General features: G+C 36.5%; 1 protein-coding gene across 1 annotated transcript in view; it reads right to left on the bottom strand.

Annotated features, from left to right (window-relative positions):
* Positions 1 to 12,048, bottom strand: part of ABCA13 (ATP binding cassette subfamily A member 13) — a 169,612-nt gene that overhangs the window by 132,727 nt on the left and 24,837 nt on the right. Inside the window, 5 exon segments of the mRNA XM_033058592.1 lie at positions 2,361 to 2,482; positions 4,942 to 5,068; positions 6,361 to 6,479; positions 8,227 to 8,333; positions 9,551 to 11,768. Coding sequence (XP_032914483.1) covers positions 2,361 to 2,482; positions 4,942 to 5,068; positions 6,361 to 6,479; positions 8,227 to 8,333; positions 9,551 to 11,768 — 2,693 coding nt within the window.

Genomic DNA, 12,048 nt, shown 5'->3' with positions numbered 1-12,048 from the left:
ATACTCCTTGTACATATAAAAAGATGAAGTATGTTTCTTATAAGGATTTGCTTTCATTTTTCACAGGTCAATCATTTTTTCTTGAGCATTCGTACCATAAGGAGGTGTATTTACAATGCTGAACATACTTCTAGCAGATATACACCTCTGCTGCAGAAACATCTGAAGATCAAAATCTAGGCAGGTGAATCACTAACATCAAACAATATGGTCCTTCCTTCTTTTAAGGAGACACAAATTTAACACTTGGGGATGCCGATATGGCACAACATCCACTCTGAGCCAGCTCACATTTCTCAGTTAAACACTGCTTTAAAGTATGATTTAATAGAAGATGAGGGGACAAATGCCTAAGCAGACCTTGGGTGAGACTATAATAAAACCATCTTGGATAATGGCAAGTGCTTGAAGTCCAGGTATCTCAGGAGTTCTTAGCTACACATTCTCAAGAAGTCCATAAAAAATGACAAGTTTTTTACAAGCTTGTAGGAGCCAAAGTACAGCGCTGTTTTGTACTGCTTAGGACAAAATCTGCCTCTACTGTCTCCACTGAATGCATCTCTTGCTATTAACAGTACCCACCCAGTCAGGTAGAGGATCTGCAAGACAGTCAGGATATGCAATTTAACTCTTTAATTCCTATTAATTCCTATTTTATTTTCCAACTTAATAATTTTATTTCTTTATTTTTATTCTGGCATAGAATTTTGCCTTTGTGATTCTACAAGGTTTTCTATATATTTACAGACTCACTTTTCATCATGTTCATTCAAGTAACAAAATATGAATATAAATTTCCTCCCCAGCATGAAGTCCAAATCAGTATAATTTTACACTGCTCTCAGAATTGAATGTAATGCAATTTGAAATTTTTTTCAAATGTACCTCACATGAATATCACCATTTCAGTGCAGTTTTAGCATATCCTATGTTTTCTCCCCTAGGTTAAGGTCCTCTGAACTTTCCTTGCAGCTTTTTGAGTACCAGAGCTAATCCAAACTTCTAAATTCAGTGAACGAATGCTTATAGTCTTCAGGTTACAGGTTTTAAGTGATTTCAAATCACTTCATCACATGGCAATGAGCAAGGCCAGCACATAACATTGTGACAGAAATTATGGGTAAATACAATAAGCACAAAAAATTCCCAGGCTTAGTCTTACTGTTCCAGAAGCAAGCACAGTAATATAGGGCTACAATGGGCCTATAGCTATCATTAGGTTATCAGACAGTGGCTGTATAGACAATAAACACAATGGGCAGGCCTGAAATACAGCTCTAAAAAGCACTTGTGCAGCTTTCATATCAGTAAGAGACACGGGCTTTTAATGCTCCAGTTGGACTGGGGGAGGATTTAGGCACTAAGCAAACAAAAAATTCTGTATAAGTTATCCAAATGTGAGAGGTGTGTATATATCTAAGCTATACACATGACCAGCAAAAGGATGGAAAGTAATTTTACAATTCAGCCAATTAGCATTCTTATTCCACAGGATCAAAGGTGCACTGAATCCCATTTAACTGCATTGCTTTCAGATGACATCTCTCATTACCATTTAGTGGTATCACAATAACAATAAAGGCAGTCACACTGCCACAGAAGCAGAAGAACAAATCATCTATAAGTAGTTATGATGTCTGAACTGCCTTTTTAATGCTGCACTTTTCACAAGGAGAAGTTGTGATGGTTTCTGCAAGCGGAGCATCACTGACACCCAGTGGCTGCTTGACTGAGCTGATCAATTTACACCAAATGTATCCTTCCGCTCTTAAACAGACACTGGCAGCAGAGAGAACCTAGTGGTCAGCCAGCATTTCTCATGATTTCAACTGATCACCAGCATCACAGGAAAAAAAGTGGTAACACAGGGCCTTTCCCTCAGAAAACTTACAATATTCAAGAATCAACAATTGAAAGTGAAAGTAAAGCAAGACAGTGGCAAGATAGTGTAAGAACAGTGAGGAACACACATAGGAATTTTAAAAATTTATATATGTAAGACAACTCCATGCCACAATGAGCAGAGGTGGTAAGGTACAAAATGATATCTCCAAAAACCCTCATTGTTTCTACAATACCAAGACAGCAAAGCTCCAATTCTGTGTAAGCACAAGAGGGTAAAACACTGCTGAAAGTAATGAAGGAGTGCCATTTAGACCAGAGGAATAGTGCTACTGTAAATTAATCTCTTAATGCATCACATTATTACTTTAAAGTGCTAAAACACCCAAAGTATTTCACATGAAAGTGATAAGTGAAAATATACAATTCCACATAAACAATGTGGCTTGTTTTGCTTCATCTGGCACACCATGCTATAGGTTGACCCACTAATCTGACACCTCTTTTTGATCTTTTACCTCTGAATGAGAGACACTGGCTTCCAAGAGGGTACTGACAGTTTCTTCAGAAATATTAACAGAGGAACCAATGTCCAGCCTCAACTGAGTAATATTCCGGACAAAATCTTTGACTTTAACATCTGGAAGAGGAAGAAAATAGTACCAACAGCACCGATTTGAGTAACTAGATTTCCTACAGATTGTATCCTTTCCATTCAATTCACTGCGAGTGACAATATTGCCTTAAGTCAATAGTCTCCATAATCAGTGTCCCTTTGAATTTAAAAGGACAAATAAACAGTTATTGTCCTACAAAATTGCACTAGAGTGAGTTATAGAAAAAGTGAAGAAAACTGGAACCCACCATTCACAAGATTTAAATTGCTGAGGAAAGCTGCCGCTGGATTTTCCAACAATTGTAGCTCCAAATTTTCAGTCATCCTGGAATGATAGCCTTAGTTTCAGAAGTTATCCAAACAAAGTCACTGGCATTTCAGTGTATAAAGACCAACATGAATAGTGAAACAGAACTAAAAGACGCAATAGGGTCCCATTATGCTCTGTGTGCACACACTGTGCATGCAGTCAGCACCTCTACAGACCTTCTTGTGCCTACAGACCTTCTTCTGCCTACAGACCTTCAGGATCTTTCTTCTTGGTATTTATATGGTGCAGTGGTCATTGTACTTCATGCCTAAATGAGACTGCATGTGTATCTCCACATATACACATGTGTAGAGATAGAATCCCATAATGACTAAGGCCCCTAGCAAACAGTAGCTTATGGAGAAGGACAGGTCTAGCAATATCTCACTTCCATGTTTCTTACTGAACATACATTTTTAAAATCTAGATATATAAATCACTGCAGCTCAGGATGAAAAAGTAATCTATCTAATTATAATTTAAGTACAGTGATTTCACAATTATAAGCCGCACCTGATTATAAGCAGCACATCTGGGTGTTGGCAACTGTCTTAGGTTACAATACAGAGTGTGATAAAAGGTATCTATTCTATCACCATCTGTTGAGGGTGGGGGCAGTGATCCTTATCTCAACGGCAGATATTCTGCTAATGGGCCATCCATTGAAACGAGGCAGGACATTGTTCTTTATCTTTTCACAACCCATCCTTCCTCCAGCGAGTCATTTTCTGCTAATGGCCCACTGAGTCCCACTGTGTGACTGATAAAATTACTTCATCCCATTGGAAATTGCTCCAGCCAGGGGGAAGAGCACAACATTTCTTACCAAGATAAAAACAGAGGTTTTGGGACACTAAGGGAGCCCCTTTCTCCACTGGACTCCAGAGGAAAACCGGATTTCTCCACATCACCACTGGACCTCTGGAGGGAAACTGCACCTTCTACAGGAGCACTGCTTCAACTGAATCACATCTGTCACTGCAGGAGGATGCAACCACCATTTAATGGGACTGCTACCAACACCCTGCCTGATGGGGTGTCAGGATGTACTCTGACTTTGTCAGGGTTTGGGGTTTGTTTCTTTGTAGTACTGTATTTCTATTTTAATTTCCCTAGTAAAGAACTGTTATTCCTAATTCCCATATCTTTGCCTGAAAGCCTCTTGATTTCAAAATTATAATAATTTGGAGGGAGGGGGTTTACATTCTCCATTTCAAAGAGAAGTTCCTGCCTTTCTCAGCAGACACCTGTCCTCCAAACTAAAACAGCAACTTTTTGTTCTATTTCCATATATAAGCCGCACCTGATTATAAGCCGCACTTTGGGTTCGGACCAAAATTTTAGTCAAAATGATGCGGCTTATAATTGTGAAATTACTGTAATAAAGAGTATGCAGACATTGGCTATGATTTCCTCTTCAAAAGTAGACATGAGCCCATGATATTTAGGAGCAGCATCTAGGCTCAAGTTTTTCTGCATTATTACTGTCAGTCATACAAGCCTGTTATGAAAACAATCCAATAGTCAAACCAATATATCAACAATTATAACAATGTCTACTTCTAGCTGAGTGCAAATTTGAAATACTCTGTGGTAGCATCTTTACTTAAAATCAAATGGTTTTCCCCATGCAAATAACAACTATCAGAAGTTGTTTGGAGTTCAATCCCATCATTTTACAATCACCATTCTGTGTTTCTAACTCTTTGAACTGCTGAACTGATCTGAATGCTTAATATTTCACAGAAAGGTACTAAGCTATTGAGAGGAAAAACCATACCAAAAGAGCTATAAATAAAAAATTTAGATATTAAAATTTTGACTTAACTGAAGTCACAGGTAATGTAAGGATTTCTTAGTTGTGATCCAAAGCATTCAGCTGATGGAGCAGCAAGATCTGCTGCAAGTGCTCAGTAAAAAATGTAAGGGTTTTTAGAAATATTAAGTTATTCCAAATTACTTAAATAATTTGTACATTTTATCCATTCACTGTTAAATTAAATTAACAAATCTTAAAAAAACAGTATTTCTCCTGTAATTACTTGATTTAGAACACAGACATATGCACAGAATAACATCACTAATGATGAAGAACAATTTAGGGTATTATTATGTGAAAGGCTTTACATTTGCAGTTGTCTCTGGATGCTCCCCAACATTAGCTGGCATTCACAGCTGTCACTGCTCGTATTCTGCAAGACTCCCACAAAGTTCTCCAAAGCACTGGAAAGTTTTTGGTTTATGTATGCCATACTTTCACAATCCCCCTTGCTAAAAGCAGGCAAATATCTTCCAACATCCTGCAGAACATGGTGATCACATGGTTAGTAAATTCATGAGATTGTGTTATAGTTTGAAGCAGCAGCTCTCAGTAACTAGATGATTCATATTTTCAAATGAGAACATGGGTAAGGTAATATTCTCTTAGTCATTGTATGATTAACTGAAACTGGATTAAATGTTTTCTAGAACCAAGGAATTTTCAAATATTTGAGTTTTAGAAACAATCAGATTGGGAATTCGAACTAGCCTGTCAAGGAGAGTCATTCACTAATAGAAATGCAAACCTTTTAAAATTTGTTTCAAAATGAAATGATCTGTTCTTTTTCTTACATTTTTTTAGTCTGACCATTTTTATTTTTTCCAAAAAAAATTGTTCTGAACAACATCAGTTTACATTAAAGAAACCAAAATATCTGGAACCTCATCTCCAAAGTTTTTCATGCATTATGCTCTGTATAGTATGCACTTTTATATTTTCTCCTTTATATTTAAAATTTTGATTTTGCAAAGCTTTTTTGATATTTACAGAAGTAGGTCATAGAAGGGTGGTGACTACACAAACACTTTAACACTTTTAGGCTGCAAAAGTCTGCTTTGAGATAGGAGTGATGCCACTTGTCATCTGTTTCCTTTAACACATTGCTGTTGGTATCAGAAAAATGTCCAGGTAGACAAAGCAGCAGTGCTATTTAATAAATACAAGAAAATTTCTAGGCTAAAAAGCATGACTTTAGTATTTTGTCTGTGTACACACATGTGCTATCCAAAGGCCTGCTTGCACCTCTGGGTGAGTCTCTATATACCAAATATTACTCTCACCTGCTGGCAATTTCAATTTAAAGAAAAACAGACTGAACCCAACTGTTAATCATAACCACTATTTCAGCTGAAATTATTCTGGCCAAGAAGTTTACTTGTTTCTAGTTTAATTTCACAAATGTTCCTGTGAAGATTTAAAAGTATAAATGTACTGTAACTCATTAAATTAGCAGAATGACAGAATTTAAAGACATTTAAAATGGGCTGCTGTTTGACATTGATTGACAATCTAATTATTCTAGTTATAGGACTTCTAGTAATTCAAAGTTTTACTTACAGCTTGTAAAGCTCACCAATGTTTGTTTAAGGAATTTTTTCTGGGTATCTCTATCAAAATTATCAGAGTTATACCTACTTAAATCTCAAGTTTGTACGGTCACTGTGGGGAGTTGCCATTCCGAAAGTGGAGGGAAAAAAGGAAACTTTCATTAGTTTCCAAAGTTTAATAAATGTTGTAAAGCACTCTTGTAGGTGAAGGAATCATTCAGACCTGATAATGGTCTTGAGCCACAGCAATCCCTTCAAAGACGGCGAGGAGCAAGTGACTCGTTAATCCATCTTTACACTTTGTAATAGCACAGAAAATGTTGCTAAAGACAATAGGTTCTTCTGTAAGAGAAAATGTCCAGATTTAATCAGATCTTTAAAAACCCAACTTGAAATCAAATTTAAAGTTAGCCAACTAATAAGGGAGAGAAAATTTTTAAAAGCAAGGAACATCTGATATGGTAGGCACAGGGAAATATTTCTAACTAAATTCGTGTATCATTTCAGAGGACAAAAAAGGCTGTTTTGATCCAATTTCAGTTACCTTGCTCCATTACATTTTGCTGATCAATAATAAGAACATTGCTACCTGCTACAGAACCAGAGAAGAAAATTTCATATTTGCTCTTCATGAGCAAGTGTAACTGTGAGAAGCTGATTGTATTAACCATGTTTACCTTTTCCTCAGGCAGGCTCTTTTGATGTTATTTCCCTGTAGGAACACCTGGGTGTTACTAACCCTCCAGTGGGCAGTAACTTTCAAACCCAAACTACAAGGGGAGCAAAACAGCATTACATAAGCATTTTCCATATCTTGGGATAATTAACCCATATAGGGTGATAGTATTATCCCCCGGTCGTCCATGGAGGCCGTTTCCTACCCAAGCTTGTAGCCTCCACATCCTTGGAAAAAGCCTCCCTTCTGCTGTCTGCAGTGGATTTGCACATGAGATAGTAGTGAAGGAATATGACTTGACTGCTGAATTCTCATTCAGTAATTTTTTCAACTATGTCATTTTTTTTCCTTAAGTAGGAAGAATAATAAATATTAAACACTGCTTCTAAAGCAAACCTTTATCTTACTCATAGATGTAATACAATTCCTCAAATCAATCCAAGCAGTTTTCATCTTTTCTCATTATGTTTCATAATGTTTCCTGTAACAAATGAAACATTATGAAACATTCCCACAAACAGAGGATTCAAGTGAGAATGACAAATTTAGTTCCCTAATCTCATTTCTCTCAATAGACTGTTCTTCAGAGGTCAAGGACAGAACAGAGGTACCTAGCTACATAAGTTCAGTATCATTTATCCTAGCTCAACATCACTACTGTTTTACTCTTTGGAACTACATCTATCACAGGAGAGGAGAGAAGACAGCCAAAACTGAGTTGCAATCACATCTTACACTCTTTTGGAAATTAATTTGGCATAAAACATTGCAGATCTTATCCCTTGTTTTAGAAAGGCAAGTTACTGCCTCCTAATTGCTCTTTGCAATTTTGGGCATATTTGTCTAAAATATGAACTTTGAAATGTGCTGGCTTTTTTTTCCAAAGAAAACATAATATGAAATTATACTGGAGTCAATATAGAGCCTTTCTAAAAGTGCGGTAGCATATATGTAAGGAACCAGGTAACACAGTAAAATTTGAAAAATTTATTGGCGTTTTTCAGCTACAGGTAGCCAGTTCACAGGCATGACATGGTCAGAAGCAAGAGATGCTACTTCCTTTAAATACTCATCCTATTTTTCCTTACTGTCAACTACATGCTGGCCTGTGGCAAGTCTGGCTCATTTAAAAAAACCCTGTGACTTAACTCAGCTGTCTTGCTGAGGAGGAACAGCAAGATCTCCTGCTTTCATTGGGATTTTAAATCTACATCAGCACTCCAGAAAGAAATCATCCCTTTGTATGATCTGCATCAGATTTTTTCCTGTGCCTCTGTTGGTTTAATTTCCAGGCATCAGTCTTGCTTGACATGACCCAAATTACTTTATTTGTACAAAAGTTTGCTTAGAGCAAAGCCTTAACTTAACAGAACTAACACATGGGCACTCAGAGACACTACTGTGGTAACCAACCTGAAAAGATTTTGAGAATATTCAAAATGGTAAATTGCAATTTCTGCAACAGTACAACACTATCAGGGTATAAACGTTCCTGAAGAATGCTGCAGATTTTAGATGCTCTGTAGAAACATCAATAAGAAAATGTTATTTTCATTCCAAGGGTGCCACAGAAAAATTTCAAGAAGTGACAATGCACAAATGCAGTCTTCAACGAACCACACAAGGATTTCAATATTAGCAGTTATTAAATTTGTTTGAACTTTTCATAAATCAGAATATAACACTTCCATGTTTAAAATATATATATACCCTAGGACTGCTAGAAAATACCCTCACAAAATAAGCAAAATCATAATAGCTTCAGAAATACTGAGAGCCCACAGAATATGCTGAGCTGATGGCAAAGAGCAGATATTCAGCACATAGGGAAAAATAAACCACTTTTCTAGTACTTGCTTTTGATATTTTTCAGCAGATTAGGTTAATACTCGACCTTGATGGACAATGGTTTCATGTATTTGCATAAAATTAACCATAGAGGTCAAAATATCACATCAGAACATCAACTTTACAATGCCATTTCTCAGCTAGTTTACATCTGTAAGACCAGTGGTTCCACCAGCAAGATTCCCTAGAGCTGTTGGGAGCAACCAGCTTGTGGGCTCATTCAATAAGGTTTAAATGCTGCAACTCCAGTCTAAAAGCCTTTTTATTAATTAAACCATCAGTAAACCTGAAGCAGTTTCCTCTGCTTCTGGATTACATCTGATCTGAGTGATCAGGCAAAAATGATCGTGGGCTCAAGATTCCTTCAGACACTGCATTTGTTTAACTGAACAACTTAACGCAATAGCCATAACATAAGACATCAACAAATTTAAGTTAAAGAAACTTTGTATAACTATATTTAGATATAGAAAAAACCTCCACACACCACGAAGAGCTAGGCTCAAGGGTTCCTTAACACTTAGCTCCACAGGCAAAAAATTACTTTTGCCTGCCAATTAGCAGGGGTTCAGTATTCAGACCTGCAAGGATTTCAAAACATCAGTATCTTCAAATAATTTTTTCTATAAGATTTCCAAAGAACCCAATTCAAGCATCAATACATATGACTAAACAACTATGGCAAACATAAGCTAAACACAATAATCTCATTCACACAACATGTTCTGATACCAAATACAGCTGAATTTATGAACAATATAAGTTGGAATAAATCTGAAATGAAACATTAATTACCTTAATAAAAGTTTTGATTGAGCTGCTCATAAACAGAGAGCCCTTCTGTCATTGTCAGCACACTTCCCAAAATGAGTACATGGAAAACACTCACCTCAGTTCTGTCATTATATCCTCATTCATTAGTAAGAGTTTTATTTTATTCCTATCATGTTCTGCAGTAGACTGAAATATAATTTGCAAAATCTCTTGCATGATCTCCAGAGCTCTGCTTTGGGATTGAGTAGAAGTGTCTCTATATGGTGCATTATAAAAAAATGAATCAATGAAGTCAACTTGATGAAGCTCAGTATTGTTTATACGGAAATCTTCTTCTACAACATCAAGATCAGCAATTGCACGAAGGAGGTTGTTCAGCAAAACTGAAAAAACAGCACGAGTATTATTCAATTTCTCTCTGCTAAAATGACTGTCACCAAACGACGTACCAGTGTAGTCCTTCTTAGACTTATTTTGGAATAGCTCCAGAAAGGCAATAATATCTTTGACAGCCAGTAGTAGGTCATTTGATGAACTTTCATTAGTCATAAGGAGAATTAGAGCATGGATTATTTTAGAATAATTTTTATTGTTACACTCACATAGAATGCTCTTCACAATGTCTTGAATATCTTTGAAATTTCTTGATAGAGCATCTACAGATGATGTGTTAAACTGCTCTAGTAAAACATCAGGAGCCATGGAAGACGACTGTCCAGTGGCAAACTTCAGTAATTGAAACTCTTGATTTATCACCACAAGTAATTGCCTAACACTAAAATTCACTAATAAATTTTCTATGCTTGTAACTACAGGAAACCAAAAGTTCTCAAAGCTGTCAGATGTATTGATATTCCCACCTAAAGCTGACATTGTCAAAAGAATTTCGTGTGTCTGGTTTCCAACAGATGACAGTGTCATTAAAGGCTGAATTACAGAGAGAAAAGAAAGAACAGCTTCAGTATTCAGGAGCCTAGAAACTTCAATGGTCATATTCTCAACATTAGTAAGAACACTCTTAAGTGATGTTCTTGATTCTCTGTTCCAACTTAGGCCACCATAAAGATTATCAAGCTGTTCAAGAAGACTTTTGGCCATCTCCATTTCTGACACTGAAATGCTGCCCAGCATTTCTACGATTTGTAAAGCCATTTGGCTCTTTGGTGTGGTGGGACAATTGATTGCATGTGTATTGTTCACCTGGAGTGGCACAGCATAAAGTGATAGCTCATTCCAAAAATCTAGCAGCTCTTTGAGAACTGAGCTATTTATATTTTGGAGCTCAGAAAACTTCAAAATTATAGAGTTCCATTCTTTGATCTGGTTAAAAAAGCAAGTCAGATTGCGAGCGATATCCATCTGAATGTCCTCCATAGAGCAAGCAAAACTGTCATCCAGAGTGATAAGTTTAAGCTCCTTAATTACTTCAATGAATGCATTGTAATGAAGGGTAGAATTGGTATGCACAAAGTCACAAAGTTGAATAGTGTGATCACTCTGAGGTGTTGCTTTTGTAAGAGGTGTTGCTGTTGTGAAAGTCCAGCAGAATGCCACAGAAAAACAAAGAGAGGCCTCTCCAGGTTCATCAGAGATGTCTGCCAATGTCTCCAGCAATGTTAGAAGATCTTCTACTTGGTTAGAGAATTCCTCATCAGTAAACATCTGCATTTTTTCTTCCTGAGTCAGTATGAAAGCATGTATTGCAGTTAATGCTTCTGTAATGTTTCCATGAGCCAATCTTTCTGTAAGGCTGATGACATCGAAGAGGAGGTTGAACACATCTTCCATATTGTAGGGCTCATCTTGTTCAAAAAGCTGTGTTATTTGCCATACACCAGTCAGGTTCCAGTAATGTGATAGATTCTCAAATGCATCCCACCAGTCTGTTAAAGCACCTAACTCAGAGTTCTCAAGAGAAAAACGTTTGATATTTTTAAAGAAATTTTCTAGGTTCTCCTGGACCTGTTTGAATCTACTTATCAAAAACTCAACATCTGTGTTTCTCATGTTTTGCACCAAGGCAACCATATACTTTAGAAACTCCTTTTCATCCCTTAATGGAAAGATAGTAAAAGTAGGAGACTTGAAAATTTCAAGTGCCTTCCTTACCAGTTCAATATTCAGACCTGCTGTTTCTACCAGTTTCTGAGGAAATGTTTTGTGTTCGTTCTGCAAGTTTGAGTCTAGTTTTCTAATCATATATTGAAAGAACTCCATCAGCAAACTGATATTTTTGCCATGCAAGAAAGTTTCAATCTCATTGTCCAAATGAGAGGAGCTGTTTTCAAAAGTTTTGGTTTTCAGAAGATTTTCAATTTCTGACAAAAGTTCCACTGATAAAAAATGAATGTGATGAAAAAGATTAAGGAGCATTCCTGAAGTCCTGTTAAAACCATGGGTTAACTGACTAAAATGGGTTTTATTTGACATATACAATGAGCTCCCGAATAAATCACTGATAGCAGTTTGTATTTGCTGTCCAGAGTGATTTAAAAGTTTTAAAAAAAATTCAAGCACATTAATGTCATCTTTTACATAAAATTTGGGGAGAACAAATTTCAAAGTTTTTGCTATTATATTGAAATAAGCACTTGCACAAATCACATCAGAACC

The sequence above is a fragment of the Catharus ustulatus genome, chromosome 1, assembly GCF_009819885.2.
Source record: "Catharus ustulatus isolate bCatUst1 chromosome 1, bCatUst1.pri.v2, whole genome shotgun sequence".
Classification (NCBI taxonomy): Eukaryota; Metazoa; Chordata; class Aves; order Passeriformes; family Turdidae; genus Catharus; species Catharus ustulatus.
This window is presented reverse-complemented; position numbering and strand designations above follow the sequence as displayed.